Below are 21,574 nucleotides of genomic sequence, written 5' to 3'. Positions count from 1 at the left end.
CAGCTGATGCACATTTGCAGAAGTGAATAATTGTTCTTGCAGCATTCTCTTGCTCCATTGTGTTATGCTGTTAGATTCTGAATGTATTCTGGGAAGAAGACACAAACTTTTTGATTAACTCTTTGCAGTCAGTCCAGTTCCTAAGCAAGCTTTGAGCTTTGCAGAATATCTGTAAATGTCTTAAGGCTTAATAAGCTTGGAAGCTGAGTTTATATATGTTAGGTATATAAAGCAGGTGTTGGAATAGACAGTTCACCATGATCACATCCATTACAGTCCCCCCTTGAAGCTGTCTATTTCAAAATGTCCCTCATAGTAACAAGTCCTACACCCAGCCCATCCCCCTCTGCAACTCTTTTAAGCCGTATGTAGAGAAAGAGCAGGGACTAGTTCACTACCCCCTCGATACAGCTGGAGGAGTGTGGCCAGGTGCTATCTGTCCCTATAGCCCTACGGTTTTGCATCTCGGGGGAGGATGACTGTAACAGAGTGTAACACATAATCATCATCAAGTCTTACATAATCCTCATCATCATCTGGTATTTCCTGGTTCACAAGCAGGGAAGAACATGGCAGACCATGACAGCTAGGGTAACTAGAATTATCAGAATGTGATAAAAATATATGTGGCGCTACCTCAGTCTCAACGTAAAAGAATATTACTAAGTACGCCCAAAACTAAAGTGAACACAGACAGGTAAGGCTCAGTGTAGGAATGTGTAACATATAAAGTGCAAAGTGAAACACAAAAAATATTTTTTCAAACTCACACCAAGTATAATGGAAAAAACAACCTCACGTGGCAAGGTGTAATAAATAAATCATATATGATGTCTCAGTAAGTTTCCACTCAATCAATAATAAGCATCTGACATAAATAAAACTACCAAAAACTTAAAGGGTACTAATAGCATTAATGTTCACAGGCGTGTAGTTCACAGATGTAATAAAGCAATGCGACTTCCCACAAAGTGCGATGTGCGGTGAGCGCGGTGGCAGTTTCCCCCAGCCTCTCACCTGTAGTGGCGGCCCCCAGATGGGCCGAGTCACGCTTATACCCACAGGTGGGTAGGGATATCAGCACTGGAACGGCTCCCCAGAATAGGACTCCCAATCTAGATACCAGCTCCCATGGGAGTGGGACTGGAGTAGGACGGAATGGTTTTCACCCTCACTTGGTCGGTATTCTCAGATGGATGTGAAAAAGAAGAAAAATGGGCTCCCTAGTATAGTATGTAAAAATAAATTTTAATATATCGATATCGTCACTTACATATAATTTTGCAGCAATCAGCAGCAGAGATAAAAAGCTTCCGGGTTCGGCCGTACCCTAGGAAGCGACGGCACCTGGCTCCTCCTTCTCTGATGCGTTGCGTCACACTACGTGACTTTATCAAAGGGATACCATCCCTATCGGTATATTAAAATTTATTTTTACATGGTATCTATTTATCTATATCTATTTTATCTATATTTATCTATATTTATTTTTGCTGGTATCTATATTTATTTTTGCTGGTATCTAGATTGGGAGTCCTTGTCTGGGGAGCCATTCCAGTGCTGATATCCCTACCCACCTGTGGGTATAAGCGTGACTCGCCCCATCTGGGGGCCGCCACTACAGGTGAGAGGCTGGGGGAAACTGCCACCGCGGTCACCGCACATCGCACTTTGGAACAGGATTGGATGAATCATTTATAGACGTTTGTTTCTATTACTGCACCAGCACTCTTTTCATCTTTAGAAGATATTTGTCTTTTCACATTTTGAGCGTTATTAGAAGTCCACTTATATGTGTCTGGACTGTACCTGAATATTTTTATTTCTATATCACCTCATTTTGAGATATGAATTCACAGTCAATTGGATAGTTTATTCATTATAATCCTCACTGAATATTATTTATTTATTCATCATGCACATTGCACTTTGTTAGAAAATTACATATTTTTGTTGTATTTAATTATCACATGTGTGAATTGCATGCTTGTGGAATTCTGAATATTATGCACATTACATTTTGTATGAATTTCAATATTATTATTATTATATGCACACTGCACTTTCTTAGAAATGATACATTCTGTCAGTCGCATTTATTATTGCATCTGTGAATCGCAAATTTGTGAAATTAATTAATTTTAGCTATATGCACATTTCATGTTGCAATTTATTTTTTGCTTGGAAGTTGCACCTGTGAAGTATGGTTCCTCGGTTATTATTCTTGATCACGCACACTGCACTTTGTTAAATTGTGGGAAGTCGCATTGCTTTATTACATCTGTGAACTGCACGCCTGTGAACATTAATGCTATTAGTACCCTTTAAGTTTTTGGTGGTTTTATTTATGTCAGATGCTTATTATTGATTGATTGGATATTTCCTGAGACATCATATTTGGTTTATTTATTACACCTTGCCACGTGAGGTTGGATTTTCCATTATACTTGGTGTGAGATTGAAAAAATATTTTTTGTGTTTCACTTTGCACTTTATATGTTACACATTCCTACACTGAGCCTTACCTGTCTGTGTTCACTTTAGCTTTGGGCAGACTTAGTAATATTCTTTTACGTTGAGACTGAGGTAGCGCCACATATATTTTTATAATATGTTGAGTAAGGTTATGTGAGTATACCATTTATGTTGGCGTCTCCTTGTCCATTTTATTTCTCATTGTGGTTTTTGCGCATTAGTTATTATCTATTATATATAATTATCATAATGGCTATTCCAATTGGAGAGCCCTGAATTCTTCTTTAATTCTTTAGACAAATCCTCAAGCTTCTGGATGGCTAAAGTCACTTTACTATTTGGGCCTGTGTTATCTGGGATATAAGTACAGCATGTACTCATTTCAGGTAACATCTCACACACACCTCCCTTTTCAGCTAGGACCATGTCTAAAGTCATACGGTTTTGGAAGGTCATATGTGAAGTGGCTATTAGTTGTTCGGCTAAACCTCGGAGTGCATCTCTGGTGTAATTAACAAACCTTTGTTGGTTGTAGTAGATGTAATTTATCCAGTCTACATTCTTGTTTACAGTGATAATGGGAATCAGTGACTCAAAACTGCTGCTACTTGGTCTCTTGCTTTTAACTCATCTGGGACCCCCTTGGGACCCCTATGGCATCTATGTATACATGAGGGTCAAAAATTCCTGCTGGGGCACTCCTGCGTCTTTTGTTTGGTTTGGGTTTGGGGTTGGACTTCTAGCTCTGGGTCTTGTGAGAGAATATGCAGGGGCATTATGGCTTTAGCCATTGCACATTCTCCTGTCCACTGTCCTGTCATTCTACTTCTAATTTTCATGCCTCCACAGATCCAGTACACATCCCCTAAGGACTGAACTTGATTTTGCGCTAGATCTGCAGACACCTCACTGTTATGCCCCGTACACACGGTCGGACTTTGTTCGGACATTCCGACAACAAAATCCTAGGATTTTTTCCGACGGATGTTGGCTCAAACTTGTCTTGCATACACACGGTCACACAAAGTTGTCGGAAAATCTGATTGTTCTAAACGCGGTGACGTAAAACACGTACGTCGGGACTATAAACGGGGCAGTGGCCAATAGCTTTCATCTCTTTATTTATTCTGAGCATGCGTGGCACTTTGTCCGTCGGATTTGTGTACACACGATCGGAATTTCTGACAACGGATTTTGTTGTCGGAAAATTTTATATCCTGCTCTCAAACTTTGTGTGTCGGAAAATCCGATGGAAAATGTGTGATGGAGCCTACACACGGTCGGAATTTCCAACAACAAGGTCCTATCACACATTTTCCGTCGGAAAATCCGACCGTGTGTACGGGGCATAAGACTCACAGTAACCTTCGGTGAAATTTCCAAGGGGCTTTCCCGCTCCATGGTACTTTCCATAACATGTGTAATTGCCAGGATATATGGTGATACCTTCTGCTGGCTTGGGAGCCTTAGTGACTATGGGGTTCTCTTTTTTCCAATGCTCACACAGGGAGTAGTTAGTGATTGTGTTGGTAAATAGGCTAAAGACACAGGTCTCATGTTGTCAAGTATCCTGTATCCAGGTGACAGATGCACCCCGTTGGGGTCAGGAGTGCACCGCTATGATAGTGGACCCTAAGGCTGACTGCTGCAGATGGAACTCGGGGTGGTTCAGGAAGCAGGTCTACAGCATAACTAACATGGATCCCAGTGGGAGCTAGAGCATCGATTCCCCAGGGCGCGGAGTCTAAGAGCCAGCGGGTGTTCACCAAAGCCTCTAGTGGTGAGGATGGACTGCGCTGCAGTCTGGCTCCAGGTCGCGGCCCCCAGGATCTCACAGCTCACGCTCACCGTAGACTACAGGATAAGAGGAAGGAGGCAGCAGGCTAGAATGACAGGGAAGTAAGGGGTAGCCAAAGGTCAGGGCGACTAGCAGACAAGGATAAACATAACAGGCCAAAGGTCAGGGTAACAAGCAAACAGGGAGAGTCGAGAACAGGCCAAAGTCGGTAACAGGAATCAGACGTAGGAAACACAGCAAGTACACACAGAGGCTAACACACAATGGTTGATCAGCACTGCTGGCTTGCAGTGCACAGGTTAATATAGTGTTCTCTGATAGGGCCTGGGGTGGGGCCATGCTTAGAGAAGAGGTTATAAAACCAGTCAGGTGAGAGGGAGCTGGTCTTCAGAGATGAACATATGGAGACAGGTAAGCTGACAGAGAAAACTCTATTGCATAACCATGACAGTACCCCCCTCTTATGAGGCCTCCCCCTCCCCCGCCTGGGCCCTGGCTTAAAGGGAAACTCCAGATGAAACCTCCTCAACAGACGAGGTGCAAAGATCTCAGATGCAGTGATCCAATACCTCTCCTGAGGACCAAACCCTTCCCAATGTACGAGGTACTGAAGAATGCCTCTATGGCACTGGGAATCGAGAACTTGACTAACCTCGTACTTAAGATTATCCTCAGAGACCGAAACCGAGGTAGGGAGAGGACGAGAGGACTTATTGAGGCTTCTTAGGAATGGGTAAAGGCATAAGAAGACCATCAGGAGTCTGAGATGAGCTGGACATCCAGCACAGGATCATCAGACTGGGCAGAAGTCAGTGGATGCCTGAGACCAGGTTGGCTAGAAAGTGATGTGTCACAGAAGTCAAGCTGGATAGCTTCACTGGGCATAGGCTGAACTGGTGCAGAGGCTGACTGAACAGCATTGCCAGGTGCAGAAACCACCAGAATCGCATCACAGGGCATAGCGACTGTGGAACTGGTAGACAAGTTAGCCTGGGTGTGTGTCCAAGGGGGTCCAGGAACAGGCAAAGGTAAATGACCATGCAAACTGGAGTGAATGATCGGCTCAAGTTCACAGGTGGGCTCCTCATCCAGAGTGCCACATGACCCAGAGAGTGCCTCAGCCTGACTATTGCAGGAGACATTCCAGAAATCGCTATATGCAGCGGGAAGAGCAGAAGATACTGAGATGGTGGCAACAGGAAGTTTCTCTTTTGGGGTAACCTTGAGTAGGCAGGAAGAGGAAGAGGAGGAACCCAAAGCCAGGATCCGACCAGCAGTCCAGTCAATGTGTGGAGAATGGAACCGTAACCAAGGAAGACCTAATATGATAGGAGATGAAGCCTTAGGTAAGACAAGGAAGGATATCCACTCCTGGTGGAGTGTTCCTACCGACATCTTAACAGGGATGATCTGGAAGCGGATAGGACCCCCTGGGAGAACAGTGCCACCAATCGCCAAGACCACCAATGACGTTGAAAGGGGCAAAAGGGTAAGTCTCATGGAAGATACAGTTTCCCAATCCATGAAATTGCCAGTGGCTCCAGAATCCAGATGTGCCGAGACCGAAGGAGAGGAAGCGCCGACATGAAGGAACACAGAAAGAAGAAGACGAGAAGGTGAAGATGATACTTCAGGGTCTAATACTCCACCTTCCAGATGTATTAGCCCCGATCGTTTTTCTGGACGAAGAGAACAAGTGTCACGAAAATGACCTTTGGCCCCACAATAGAGGCACAGGTCCAGAGTTCTGCGCCTAGCGCGTTCTTCAGGAGACAACTTGGTCCAGCCCAGCTGCATAGGTTCCTCAGCAGGCAGGGGGTGCTCCTTGGATTGAAGAGAAGGGACTGGGAGCTCAAGCTGCCTAAGGAACGCGGAGTGCTGGCGTCTTTTTTCCAGGGACCTCTCCTGAAAGCGAATATCGATCTGGTTACACAAGGTGATGACACCGTCCAAATCAGCAGGAAGGGATCTTCCTGCTAATTCATCCTTCACTCTATCAGAGAGACCATGTAAAAAGGTTGCAACTAGGGCCTCATTATTCCAGCTCAATTCAGCTGTTAGGATACGGAAATGAAGAGCATACTGTCCCACAGAAGCGGACTCTTGACGGAGACGTAAAAGAGCGCTAGCCACTGAGGAGACACGACCCAGTTCCTCGAAGATATTCCAAAAAAGTTTCAAGAAATCAGACAGGCTAGAAACCACTGGATCATTCAGTTCCCACAGAGGGGCAGCCCAAGCTAGCGCCTCGCCGGACAGGAGGGATATAATATAGGCTACTTTTGCCCGATCGGACAGGAAATTTTGGGGCTGAAGTTTAAAATGAATTGTGCACTGGCTAAGGAACCCCCTGCAAGCCTTGGGGTCCCCAGAGAAACGGGCCGGAGCTGGCAGTTGTAATGAATGTGTGGCTGCAACTGGTGCGATAGGTGCAGCAGCAGATAGCGGTTGAGGTTGTTGAACTGGGAGTCCTAATGAGGCCTGAACCTGTTCAAAACGGGATGCCAAATCCTGAAGGAATCGCATCACTTGGGTCTGATGAGATTCCTGGATTTCAAGTCTGCGAACTAAGCCCTGCAACGGATCATCTGCGGGTAGCGGCACATCAGCCGGGTCCATGGCTAATCAAACTGTCAGGTCACCTGTATCCAGGCGACAGATGCACCCCGTTGGGGTCAGGAGTGCACCGCTATGATAGTGGACCCTAAGGCTGACTGCTGCGGATGGAACTTGGGGTGGTTCAGGAAGCAGGTCTACAGGATAACTAGCATGGATCCCAATGGGAGCTAGAGCATAGATTTCCCAGGGCGCGGAGTCTAAGAGCCAGCGGGTGTTCACCAGAGCCTCTAGTGGTGAATATGGACTGCGCTGCAGTCTTGCTCCAGGTCACGGCCCCCAGGATCTCACAGCTCACGCTCACCGTCGACTACAGGATAAGAGGAAGGAGGCAGCAGGCTGGAACAACAAGGAAGTAAGGGGTAAGCCAAAGGTCAGGGCGACTAGCAGACAAGGATAAATATAACAGGCCAAAGGTCAGGGTAACAAGCAAACAGGGAGAGTCGAGAACAGGCCAAAGTCGGTAACAGGAATCAGACGTAGGAAACACAGCAAGTACACACAGAGGCTAACACACAATGGTTGATCAGCACTGCTGGCTTGCAGTGCACAGGTTAATATAGTGTTCCCTGATAGGGCCTGGGGTGGGGCTATGCTTAGAGGAGAGGTTATAAAACCAGTCAGGTGAGAGGCAGCTGGTCTTTAGAGATGAACACATGGAGACAGGTAAGCTGACAGAGAAAACTCTATTGCACAACCCTGATACATGTTCTGGGAGTACATTAAGGGGCACTGTTCCTAGATGTGGTTTAGCCCCCCCGCACACATATCTATTTGGTCTTACTGTGCTTCCCTGCATTGTACCTCATCCATTCGAGCCACAAGTTGACATCTGAGATTTCTGCAGCCATGGTGTCCTCAAAGGTAGGGTCTGCCATGGCCACCATGTCCCCTAATGTTTGCATGTGAGGCTTTTAGGAAGTTAGAGTTGGATGTAGATTGGGGAACTCCCCACTCTGGTTTAATGAACATATCTTTCAGTTGGAAAGGCTTTCTAAAACCGAGATATCCGGGATATCCACTTCCCCACCATAGGCCCAGGACATAGGTCCCACTGTCTTCTGGGCTAGGATTCTCAATGGTCAGCCTGAACTCTTTGCTGTAAGGCTGATCTGTGTGTTTGTTGATTCTCATTCTATCTAAGAGTGACTTCCCATTTTTGTCTTTTCTATTTTGGGCGTTTTCAGGTTTGTACCCCCAGTTTGTACCCCCAGTGTTCCAACCCACTGCACCCCAGGAATCACAGTTGTTACCCCAATAGGTGTCAGTGACGCATACATACACAGTAATGGGTCTTACTGCTTCATTCCAGGACCAGATCTTGTACATAGTACCTGGAATTATCTGTTCATAAGAGGATATAAAAGTGGCAACATGTGTATTGGATGAGTTATACCAGAACTGGGTTATACCATCTTTTTGTTTGATGGCTACCTCTTGCGCTTGGGCAATGATTGTTATGAAAAGGATATACAGAATCTTTTGGTCCCCCCGGCCTTTTCCTCGGGTATAGGGACTTTCTTGCAGTGGGAGGTGTGTGTCCACATGTTCTTCCCGGCCACTTTGACTGATATGGAAGTTGGTAGGAGAACCTGGAAAGGACCATCATATCTGGGTTCAAGAGTATGTTTTCTCAAAAACTTCTTTATCAGGACCCAATCACTAGGAACCAGCTTGTGTGTGGCTGTATCTAGCTCAGGATCTGGAATGGAAGAAAACACTTCCGAATGGATACGGGTTAATTCTCGAGATAAAGCAGTCAAATAATCAGTCAATACATCAGATTGGAGCTGCAACTGTTGTGGGAAATAACAACCTAGTCTGAGGGCTGAACCAAACAATATCCCATAGGATGACAGACCATGGTTTCCCCTTGGAGTGTATCTAACACTGAATAAGGCAATGGGTAAGCTGTCTGAGGCCAACTCATTTCCGTTTCCTGAGACATTCTTAGCATTCTAGATTTTATTGTGCCATTTAATCTTTCCACCTTCCCACTACTCTGAGGATGGGTCATCTGGTGTGAAAAGCTAGTGTGACCTCTAAAGCTGCCCATATCTCTTTGGTTACTGAGGCCATGAAAGCCGGCTCCTGATCGCTCTCTATGACCTCTGGGACTCCATATCTGCACACTATTTCTGTTTAAAGTCTTTTAGCTGTGGTTTTTGCTGTCATGTTGGTGACGGGACGTGGCAGACACGGTCTCTTGTTTAATTCCATGATTCCTTCAACTTCTGTGGCTACTTTTTTGATCCACACTTCTCTTTCTTCTTTGTCAGCTGCCTCCTTTTGCTCCTGTAGAATCATAGTGGTTTGTACAGTCTCTTCAGGGGTGTCTATTGGGTCATCCAGGATGGGTGCATTCACTCTGCTGACCGCTTCTCGCGTTCAATCTGCAGCTTGTTTCACAGCGGTATCTGCTAGGTGATCCAGGTGATTGCCTTGTGCTTCTTGGGAAACCAACTTGTTGTGCGTCTTTACCTTAAGTATAGCCACTTGTGCTGGGAGGATTAAGGCATCCATTAAGTCCTTGATAGCTGCACTGTGCTTTACAGGTGTTCCTGCTGCTGTCAGGAACCCTCTGGTTTTCTGGATGATCCCAAAATTTCCTTCTGCCAATTTGCATGCCATAGTTAATGCCTGGAGTTCTGCTTCCTGGGCAGCCATGAAGGGTAATGCCTGAATACCTGGAACTATCCACGAAAATTGTCAAGTCAGGATTATCTAGGGCTGTTTCACTGACTGTCGGTAAGTGTGTTGTTTCCATCTTCATCACTTCGAAGCAGTCATGAGCGGTGAGATGAGGATCATTCTCCGAAAGGTTCCCCCCTTGAGAAGAAGAAGCAGAGTGGATGGGTTAAGGGTATCACATCGGAGGATGGTGATGTTATCGGGGAGAAGCAAGGCACACTGGACTCCTTCAGAGTTCTAAATTATCCACAGCTTCTGGAGAAAGCAAGAAAGGGTCAGATTTCAGGGCATCATAAAGGGGTTGCATCAAGAGGGAGGCTTCTGGGATCCAAGAACAGCAGTAGGAGATTAATCCTAGAAAGGGGTGAAGGGGCTTTTGATCTTGAGGGATGCCCTTGATTGCAGCAACTCTTTCTTCAGTGAGATGTCCAGGCACACTGAGTCTGAGGTGTCTTGCTGAGGACATGTGTTTGTGCTGTACTTGGTTCAGTATGGCAGTTATGTCATGAGGGGCATTGGGCTGCAAGGACGGCATTGAGGAAGGAGGGTCCCCCCCTGCCACTGAGTCCAGTTGACAGGAGTAATACCCAATGGGTCTCAGTCTGTTACCATGGGCCTGAGCCAAAACTCCTGTGGCATGTCCTTGCCTCTCTGAGACAAACAGTTTGAAAGTCTTTAGTCACAAAGCAGAGGCTGTTGAGAGGATTTCCTTCAGAGTTCTAAATTATCAATAGCTTCTGGAGAAAGCGAGAAAGGGTCAGATTTCAGGACATCATAAAGGGGTTGCATCAAGAGGGAGGCTTCTGGGATCCAAGAACGGCAGTAGGAGATTAATCCTAGAAAGGGGTGAAGGGGCTTTTGACCTTGAGGGATGTCCTTGATTGCAGCAACTCTTTCTTCAGTGAGATGCCGGGTGCCTTGGGAGATGCAGGAAAATCATCTTCTCTCTGGACTTTTCGCTTTAAGGCCTTGCATCCTTGCTCAGCCAGGTAGTGTAGGAGGCTTTCAGAGAAGATTGAGGCATCACCAAGGGTATCTGCACAAGCGGGAAGTCATCTACATACTGAAGAAGAACAATGTCTGGGTGTAACTTCATCCAGGTGTCCAGAATGAGGGCCATTGCCCTGGCGAATTGGGAGGGGGAGTTCTGGGCACCTTGTGGCATTACAGTCCAGGTGTAGCTGGCAGGTGAAACAGGCTTGCCTGAATCCTTGTGGGGAAGGTCCATATGATCTGGAGTGGAGTGGGGTGGTGGACGAGGTGGGGTGTCATGTCCCTGGTACTGGGGGCTTTCATGTGGACCATGGTTGGGGCTTGGTTGACTGTAGGTGAATCTCCGGGGGCTTCAGTATTCCCTTCTGGAGTGGCCGGGTCTTCCGCAGTTGTAGCAGACACGTGGAGTTGGTACCGGTGGGCGCAGATAGGGTGTGTCAGAGACCATAATGAGAGGAGCTACTCTCTACTGCTCTGTGAGGATTCTGGACCTAATAACTACTAATAACAACGTTTCAAGCTCCAAGGTTGTGGGTTCTCTATACTCAGACCCTTTCCGATTGACTCTTTAAGACCTGAAATAAATGAGGCAGCTAACATGTGTCTATGCGCTCTGTTCAGCACGCTAAAACCCAAATCAGTAAACTTCTTGTACACATATTGGCTTCAGGCGTTTTAGAGTGGAGATGTGAACCATCTCCATACAGAATATTTTTTTTTTTTTTTTCAGAATACAAAACGCTCAGATGTGAATATGGCCTAAATCTAGCACATAGATTTAAGCAAGGAAAGCACTTCCTCTTTCGTTCTTCTGGCATAACGCCCAGAATACATAAACTTCCTCTTTATTTATAATACTGTTAAATATTGAAATTGAACATTTTAAACTCCCCAATTGTTGCTAATACAGCTTAAACACAATTAAAACCATTTGCATAAATATAGCACATTTGCTACATTTACTTTTATTAGAAAAGAAACACCTTTTAGCTTCAATAACGCAAGGGTAAGCAATTACAAATAAATTCAGACTCTGACTAAAATATTTAGAAATATTCAAGACATCCTATACATAAATTATTTATTTAATTAAAATGCTACATTGCTTGCTACTATGTTCCATCACTGGAAATATGTGGGTGGGTTTCGGTGTGGGCGGTTCGGGGGGCGGTGGCATAGGGGGTGTTGCCACAGGGGGAGGTGTCACTTAGAACAGAGGGGCGGTAGACGAAGGGCAGTGTCTACTTCTTGGGGAAGACGCCATTATAGGGCGGTGGCTGACTACTTAGCTTCCTCTTTTCTACTTTTCTATACACCTATACAATACGACCATTTTGATTATTTTGATTAATTTCATGTTCTGTCCACCCCCTTCTTCATAAATAGTGTTTGCAACTTTAAACCAAGCATCTGCTGCTTGTAGCAACCCATAATCTGACAACAGACCTTATTTACGTTTCAAAAACAGTACGCCATTCATCTACTTGTAGCCTTCCGCCCAAATGCATATCAACCCCACACACTTTTGCCAACTTCTTTCTCTGTTTAAAAGCACCCTCTCCTTCCCGCTCTAACACCAAGTCACAAGCCAAACTGCCCTCTTTGGGCCCCACCAACTTTTGCCCCATCATTAGAGAGAGAGAGATAAAGAGAGAGAGAAAGGGAGAGAGAGAGAGAAAGAAGATAAGGAGTACAGTAGTTAATATTCAATGAACCACATTAAATGTCATTTACATGTTCCAACTCAAAGCCCAAACTTCTCACTCTTTCTTTTTCCCTTTCTTCTAACCCTTCCAGTTGTTCAGGTTGCAAGGGGCTTCTCTCCTCTCGGCTGCGTGTCCTGTTATTCTAGCTTGAGCCTCGATGACCCCCAATGACTTGCCAACAACAATTTTCACTGGATAATGCACATTTAATCTGAATACCAATAAATGCACAGTATGTGGCAGTAGGGGTTTGTAACCAAGAAACCCGGCCCTATATCCTGGCTCTACCACTTTAACCAACCCCCAACCCTCTTCATGTATCCCAAATAACAGACCACAAACACACTTAGGACACGACATTACCACCAACAACAAAAATGTGACCAACAACACAATGTGTGACAACCTTAGAGGAATACAGGATTGCTCAGATCACACGGGATCCCCACGCCACCGCTTGGCGCATTATTCCTGATGCCCTCTCCTGGTTACTTTACCCGTACACTTCCTTTGCTTTGCCGCACAATTATATTTCCCCCAGGAGAAGTTTAACCATGTCAACTAATTTTCATCCGTGACTATATAAGCAATCCCTCATTCCCAACAGCAACCACAAAACACAAGATCGATCAACAAAACAGAACAGAACAAAACAGGCGGTAGATATAATTGCAGGTTCCTTAATTTATCAACAGACTCGAGGCAAGATAAATACCTGTCTTTGAGGGATGCAGGAAGCCGATATGGGCACAGAGGTTGACTAGCCACGGGTGCAGGATAAACAGTAGACTAGATATACCTGATATCAAAAGTGTCTTACCGTTTTTAGAGGTGATCAGTCTCCATATCCTGTCTCTCCATGTTGGCTTGTCCCGGTCCCTTCTGGATTGGCTATCCCTTAGGATCCTAGCCTCGAGACCCACGTTTTGAGCGCCAAAATGTTTTGGATTCAGATCAAAAGTTCCGATATTATTATATCTACCCCCGCTCAGATTGTTGAATACAAAAGCATGCATGCTTCAAGTAAGCTCACGCTGAGACAGCTTGGTTCAGAGTCAAATTACTTTCTGTTTAATATTTCCGCTTTTCAAGACTTTTGTACAATTCCATTGAAGATTGAGATACGTCAACATACAAACCACAAATATGAAAATACAAACATGTGACAAAATTTTGGCTTTCAGCTGTTGCACATTTGCAGAAGTGAATAATTGTTCCTGTAGCATTCTCTTGCTCCATTGTGTTATGCTGTTAGATTCTGAATGTATTCTGGGAAGCAGGCGCAAACTTTTTGATTAACTCTTTGCAGTCAGTCCAGTTCCTAAGCAAGCTTTGAGCTTTGCAGAATATCTGTAAATGTCTTAAGGCTTAATAAGCATAGAAGCTGAGTATATATATGTTAGGTATATAAAGTAGGTGTTGGAATAGACAGTTCACCATGATCACATCCATTACAGGCTCAACACCATAGGTGGGCATTACCGAGGGCGCTCTGCATTTACATGCGGCATGCCTAGGAACATTTACTCTTCCAGACTGACATTCACCCATAAAGGCTTTCTGATATTTACATAACTGCTCCCAAGAGCCAACCCACTTCTTTCGTCAGGACTGAAGGCTCTTGGGAAGAGTACTGAGGCAGGCTACTGTGATGTTTTCAGTAAGTGAGGTACCACATCCTGCTAGCCCCTCCCTTTAGTCATGATCTGTTTTCATTGCATAGAGAAGCACAGACACTCAGGTCTAAGGTTGGGATTACATATATGTGAATTGGATGTGGGTTTCCCCGCATCAAATTCGCATGACAGGCGAGTGTGACCGGTTCTCAATAGAGCCAGTTCACACAGGTCTGGGGCGCAAGGGTCCTGTGCGTGTTTGGGGCCGGTTCAAGTTCAATTCAGGCAAAAAATTGAGACCTGAATCACACCTGGACCGGTGAACAGAAATGCACTGAACCCCAGGCACGAACCCGCAGCCGCCTATATGTGAACCTGGCCTAAGATAATGTATGCTATAAAAAATGGAAAGGTTTTATTTAAACATTTACCTTTTCCTTTATACTGTGATTTCAAAAGAACAAATGCAATCATTTAGGAACTGGATGAAAAGATTAGTGTACCATCACAGTTTTAGTAGTTAAATTAGGCTCCGTGCACATTTGCTTAAAAAATGCTCCTAGCATTTCTTGCGACCCGAAGAAGCCAGGAAAGTACAAATACCCCCCAAATGACCCCTTTTTTGAAAGTAGACATTCCAAGGTATTTAGTAAGAGGCATGGTGAGGTTTTTGATGTTGTCATTTTTTCCCACAATTCTTTGCAAAATTAAGATTTTTTTTCCACAAAATTGTCATTGTAATAGGTTATTTCTCTCACATGGCATGTGTATACCACAAATGATGCCCCAAAATACATTCTGCTACTCCTCCTGAGTATTACAATACCACATGTGTGAGACTTTTCCACAGCCTAGCCGCATAGAGAGGCCCAACATGTAGAGAGCACCATCACGTGTTCTAGGAGCATAAATTACACATCTAACTTGTTGGCTACCTATTACACTTTTGAAGGCCCTGGAGCACCAGGACAATGACACTGATGTATCACCGATGACAGATGGCACTAATACGTGGCACTGATGGCACGTGACACTGATGTGCCACTGATGACAGATGGCACTAATACGTGGCACTGATGACACTGATGACAGATGGCACTAATACGTGGCACTGAAGACATGTGACACTGATGACAAATGTCTCTAATATGTGGCACTGATGACAGATGGCACTAATACGTGGCACTGGTGACAGATGGCAATAATACGTGGCACTGATGGCACGTGACACTGATGACAGATGGCACTGATATGTGGCACTGATGACACATAACATTGATGACAGACGGCACTGATATGTGGCACTGATGACACATAACACTGATAACAGATGGCACGTGACACTGACAGGTGGCACTGATGACAGATGGCATTTATACATGGCACTGATGACACATGACACTGATAACAGATGGCATGTGGCACTGGGGACAGGTGGCACTGGGGACAGGTTGCACTGGGGGGCAGGTGGCACTGGAGACAGGTGGCACTGGGGACAGATGGCACCGATAGGTGGCACTGGGGACAGATGGCACTGACAGGTGGCACTGGGGACAGATGGCACTGATAGATGGCACTGGGGACAGTTGGCACTGATGGGTGGCACTGGGGACAGATGGCAATGACAGGTGGCACTGCGGACAGGTGGCACTGGGGACAGATGGCACTATGGGCAATGTGCTGTGTGATTTTTTTTTTTACTCACGCTGCAGCAGGAAGCTCTCCCTGTTACATAAATTACATAAATATGATTTGTGTTTCAGACTGTTATGTGAACTGCACATGGTCAGAATGGTTTGGTTTCTTGTGACTACACTTGTCTGTGGTGATAAAATTGTGGCAGAGTTGTTGTGGATAATGTTATTAACCATTTCTCCTTATTGTATGAATTTATGGTGTGTGGAAAGACTGGAATGAAGGTAAATGACATGATATGGGACCTACTGAGTATTTTAGGGACAAACGAGTCACAGAGTTAATAAAAAAACAAATGACCTATCTGTTCACTAAAAATCATATATGACATAGGCCAGTTTATGCAGATGTTACATGATCTACAATGTTCAGTAATGTACAGACACAACTGTTATTACATAAATATGATTTGTGTTTCAGACTGTTATGTGAACTGCACATGGTCAGAATGGTTTGATGTCAGTTACCCGAAATATGAACCAAATGGAGGGGATTATGAGACTTATGAGAACATCAGAAATGCTGGTTTGGACATATGTGAGAAGCCAGAGGCTATTTCCTGCAGACAAGACAGATTCCCAGATATACCACTGGAAGAGCTGGGGCAGAAAGCGACCTGTGATGTCTCCACAGGCCTTGTGTGTAACAACAAAGACCAGGCTGGATCCATGCCACCAGTGTGCTACAATTATCAGATCAGAGTCTACTGCTGTGTACCTGAGTTACCTGAGTGGTGTAAATCAACCTCCAAGCCACCCACTACAACTCAAACAACAACAACTACACCACCTACAACTACTACAACAACTATACCACCTACTACAACAACTACACCACCTACAACCACATCACCACCTACAACAACTACACCGCCTACAGCTACTACAACAACTACACCACCTACAACTACTACTACATGGCCTACAACTACAATTACTACAACTGAAAGTACAACATCCACATCTACTCTATCGAGCACCACAGTGACCCCAACAACTGTTCCTACTTCTCCAACAAGTAAGTTCAGAATTGCAGCCTTTTCAGGATTTCTGAAAAAAGTGAAATGTGGCTCAGACAGCATGGAAGTTTTTATTAGTGGTTTCTGTACAAAGTATTTTTGTGCGTATGTATTGCAAATAGGAAATTTGAGGAAACATTTAATAAAATGTTTCACTTACTAGAAAGTATGCTTTCTCTTTGCAGTGATCACTGTATAGACTTTCAGGCAGGAAAAATAACAGTATGTTTATTGTATCTACACTTTGACAAGAGAAAGGACCAGTGGGGAAGTGCTGGAGCTCTTGTACTCCGTGTTTTCCTCCTGGCATCATGTACTGGACAAAGTACCAATGGTACTGCTTATTGCTGACTTGTATGTAGATGGTATGTAGAGACAATAGGAAGCCATACTGCTTCTTGAAATGAACCAAGAAGGCTACTTATGGCAGAAAAAGGGGGGGGGGTCAGTCACAGAGGTCTTAAGCATCAGTATAGAATTTTGGTTTAAATCCTTTTTTTTCTTTTTTAAATGTTTGTTACATTTTCTAAACGTTAGTTCTTTCCTCCCCAGCTTTTCTTTTCCCTGACCTGCCCCTTTCATTCTTTAATTTTCAGTTCTATTAATCATAGAGGCTCAGCACCACATGTGGGCATTACCGAGGGCAATCTGAATTTACATGTGGCGTAAATGCAATGGAGGAACACTCCTCCAGACTGACATTCACCCATAAAGGCTTTCTGATATTTACATAACTGCTCCCAAGAGCCAACACACTTCTTTCATCAGGACTGAAGGCTCTTGGGAAGAGTACTGAGGCAGGTTACTGTGATATTTCCAGAACGCTTGGTACCACATCCCGCTAGCCCCTCCCTTTAGTCATGATCTGTTTTCATTGCATAGAGAAGCACAGAAACTCAGGTCTAAGGTTGGGTTCACATATATGTGAATTGGATGTGGGTTTCCCCAGCATTCCAGTTTGCATGACAGGCGAGTGTGACCGGTTCTCAGTGGAAAAAGAGATTGATTACATTGCCCCAGGGTGGCAATCAAAACACCGTAGATAAAATGTGCCACATCCTAGTAGTAATAAATCAAAAAATAGAAAGAAATGGACTTTGAAGGCATGTATAAAATATTATAACAACTTTTTAATAATTCACATATAGACTACATATTCAATGCACAATGACTAGAACACATAAAGTAGAAAATACAACAAAAAAGGAACCATTGAACAAACCCAAGAGATTAGGTGCCACTTGTATGCTTCCTGTGGGGCTTGTATTACTGAACACCAATAAGACCTCCACTAGGGTAGGGCGTCCACTAATAGGTTGTTCATGGTCCTTATGGATTAAAATTTACTCAACATGTTTCGCGATTTAGAATTATCGCTTCTTCAGGAGCTCTGTATCATTACTTAAAGAGATAAGTTTACAATTAGAAAACAAATATTCAAAACATGAACAGTGCATCAATGCTTGATCATATACGCATATAGTGTGAACTCACCAAACTTGGTGTTTAGATAAAAACAAACCAACAAACTACGACCAACATTGAACCTCTCTAGATGGATGGGAGAGGGCGACCATAAAGAACGGACAATGACCCCCTATACCGAACAGGGCCTCAAAATGCAGATAGCTGTGGTATGGGGGTGCATCAGGTAACTAAAAAATATATATAAGAAAAATATATGCGTATTGGGCTGGACATGCTTGTACATTGCTTTTAAAGGGGCAAAATTACAAAAGTGGAACGCCGATACTCACATTGCTACTGCGAAAGAATATATATATATATATATATATATATATATATATATATATATATATATATTGGCCATGATTGTAGTTTATAGATAGTATCCCTATAGCTGTGAAAATTCAAATATATAAATTCATGTCAGGATTTACCATATTTTATTCTATTTGATTTTATTCAACTGGCTTGAAAGTACTGTATTAAAAGACATGTAGGCATAGGTTTAGTTCCTAATTCATGAATTAAATGCACTGTACTAAAATTACTACATCACAGATAATCCATATTTAAGGTGCTTCTGGTACACAGTCAAATAGGCAAACGTGCATCTCATGTCCATATGTACGATACAGCCAGCAGTACAAAGGAAACAGTCCACTGAATAGCATATCCAGATAGGACGGATTCAATCAATACAAATTTAAGAGGGGCCAAACAGACACAAGAACAAAAATAAATAAATGAAAAGCGTCCATCCGGCACCTGTGGGCATAGTAACTGTCCACACATAATGCAAGGATGGACAACAGCCAAGATTGATTTTGGGGGAGTCCTAGTATATGTTGTTGCAGCAATATGCCTCAGAAAGAGAAAAGACAAGGTACCTGAATAGAGCACTGTCCACTTTTTGCTGGTGATAAGCCTTAGCGAGGGGATTCTGGGCTCCTCCGTCCCTCAGAATACCTGGGGAATGGAGGTCCCACCTCGCTCTTATATGCACCCCGTCGGAGTGAGGTCAGCACACGCCCAACGTCAACTCGGACGGCCGCTAGTCACCACACATGCGCCAAGGGGTACGCGCACACCGAATGGCAAAATATTCCGGAGCCCGCCCCATGGATCAATGCGCGGACATAGCTGGAGACGCCACATGTAGCGTCTCCAACGGTTGCCGTGAGTGACACATAGCCCCTATTCCCTTCCCATAGCAGGGGAGCAGGGAATATACGGGGCACAAGACTCACGGCCTGGGAGGCCGCATACCACACTACACCTGGCCCCGCTTGATGGGAGCCGCCATCCAGTGGTCATTTGGGTCATTGCAGCAGCGCCCCTATATACAGCAGGGGAGAAAAGAAAACACTACATTATAAATGATAATCTGCATGAAAGACATGCTGTAGAAATACACATAGCTGCTGAGAATTCTTGGTTGCAATATGAATTATTATTACAAAATGCAGGTATCCCGCCTTCCTGCTTAATAAAATGATTAGATATGATATAGAAACGTACAAAGTACAGCCTAAAATCTGTTAATTTGTCAATCCCTAAACAATAATTAAAATATGGTCGATATGATACCAATATCAATGTCAAATAGGATGATCAATAGCACATCTTAGTGTCCCAAATTGTAGGGCCACTGATTGGTATGTTTGAAAGGCGTATTGGTACTTCACCAGGAATCATCCCAAAGGATGACTTTCATGTCAAAAGGTTTAAAGAGAACCTCTATTTGGGAGATCCTGGAGGACAGCCGGGAATCAATCACCTCGTTGGTTTAGTCACCTCCAGTCTCTCAATCCAATAGGTCTCCTTTTGGAGGATACGCTTATCCCAGTTGCCACCACATGTGTCCTGGGGTACTACCTCCAGCACAATAAATTGAATCATGGTAGTATTAAATCTATGATACAGATCCAGGTGGCGACTTACTGGGGTAAGCATTTTGGCCGACTGGGAATAGCAAATGTGATCATAGAAATGCTTCTTCAAGGGGCGAATCGTCTTTCCGACATAAAATGCCCCACATCTACAGTTCATTAAATAGAATACTCCAGGTGTGTTACAGGTGGCATAACACCGTGGACTGAATCTTTCCCCATTGGGCAGACAGAGACTGGTACCTGTCTGTATCCATGGACAATAAGTGCATTGTCCACATGGATGTGTTCCCTTTGGGAGAGTGTCTTTACGTCAATTAGATCTATATTGGCTTGCAGTTAATTTATCACCTATAGAGGGGCTTTTTTGGAGGACTATTTCTGGGGTTTTCCTTACATACTGCTGAAGTTTCAGATCCTCACTCAGTAGGTGCCAATGTTTGGCCATACATATACGGAGTTGTTGATGCTGGGCTGAATACTTGGTGATAAATTTTGTAGTTTGTTGATCAGGGTTTGGTTTGATTTTTTAATAAAGTAGAGATGTTCTGTCCCTATTAAGGGCTTTGTTGTAAGCCTTTCACAGAAGACTCTTACTATAACCGCGTTCCCCTAAACGTGTACGTAACTCCACTGCCTGCATTTTAAATTGTGTATCATGCGTACAATTCCGTCTTAAACTGATATATTGTGCATATTGTATGCTATGGATCAATGATATAGAGTGTCCGCTTTCTGCATGCAGCAGGGTGTTGCAGACGGTACTTTTACGGTATAATTTGGTGGCTAGATTATTTGAGACATCTCTGTATATCGTTAAATCCTAAAAGCATATATTGTCCTTGTTCCACTCAAATGTGAATTTGAGGTTGTAGCTATTTATATTGAGTTGCTCAATGTATTTTTCCAATGATGTGACCGTCCCTGTCCATATCATAAGTATATCGTCGATATACCTGAACCAGCATGATGCTTGGTCAAGGTATTGACTCATACTTTCATCAGAAAAAATCTCGTGCTCCCACCCCCCCAGGTACAGATTGGCGTATGCCGGCGCACAGCACGTGCCCATAGCAAAGCCCTGTACCTGGAGGTAGTGGGAGCCAAGAAATTAGAAAAAATTTGGTTTCAAAATATACGACAGAAGTTTCAGTACAAAGGAATGGAGCTGCCATTGCTGATGATCTTGTATGTATGCTGGAATATAGAGCCTCAACATCTATTGTGACTAAAAAAGCGTCTGGAGGGATTATTAGTCCATCCAGGCGCTTCAAAAGGTCAGAAGTGTCTTGTACATAGGACGGAAGTCCAATGACATGTAGCATAAGAAAAAAATCAACAAATCTGCTCACATTCTCTGTGATGGAGCATATTCCTGACACTATGGGTCTGCCTGGAGGTATGTTTCTATTTTTGTGTATTTTGTGAATTTTTGTGCATTTTGGGAATAGTGTAAAAAATTACTTCCCTTGGAAAAGGTATATTCATAAATTCTTTTGTTTGCTTATCAATCAGGGCATCTGTGAAGGCCGTATAAATTATCTGCATTTTGAGACCCTGTTCGGTATAGGGGGTCATTGTCCGTTCTTTGTGGTCACCCTCTCCCATCC

At 44.0% G+C, this 21,574-nt stretch overlaps 1 protein-coding gene across 1 annotated transcript in view; it reads left to right on the top strand.

Moving 5' to 3' along the window:
• Positions 1-21,574, top strand: part of LOC141111717 (uncharacterized) — a 491,097-nt gene that overhangs the window by 282,145 nt on the left and 187,378 nt on the right. The window contains 1 exon segment of the mRNA XM_073603861.1: positions 16,343-16,607. Within this exon segment, the coding sequence (XP_073459962.1) occupies positions 16,343-16,607 (265 nt within the window).

The sequence above is a fragment of the Aquarana catesbeiana genome, linkage group LG11, assembly GCF_042186555.1.
Source record: "Aquarana catesbeiana isolate 2022-GZ linkage group LG11, ASM4218655v1, whole genome shotgun sequence".
In the NCBI taxonomy this organism is placed as follows: domain Eukaryota; kingdom Metazoa; phylum Chordata; class Amphibia; order Anura; family Ranidae; genus Aquarana; species Aquarana catesbeiana.
This window is presented reverse-complemented; position numbering and strand designations above follow the sequence as displayed.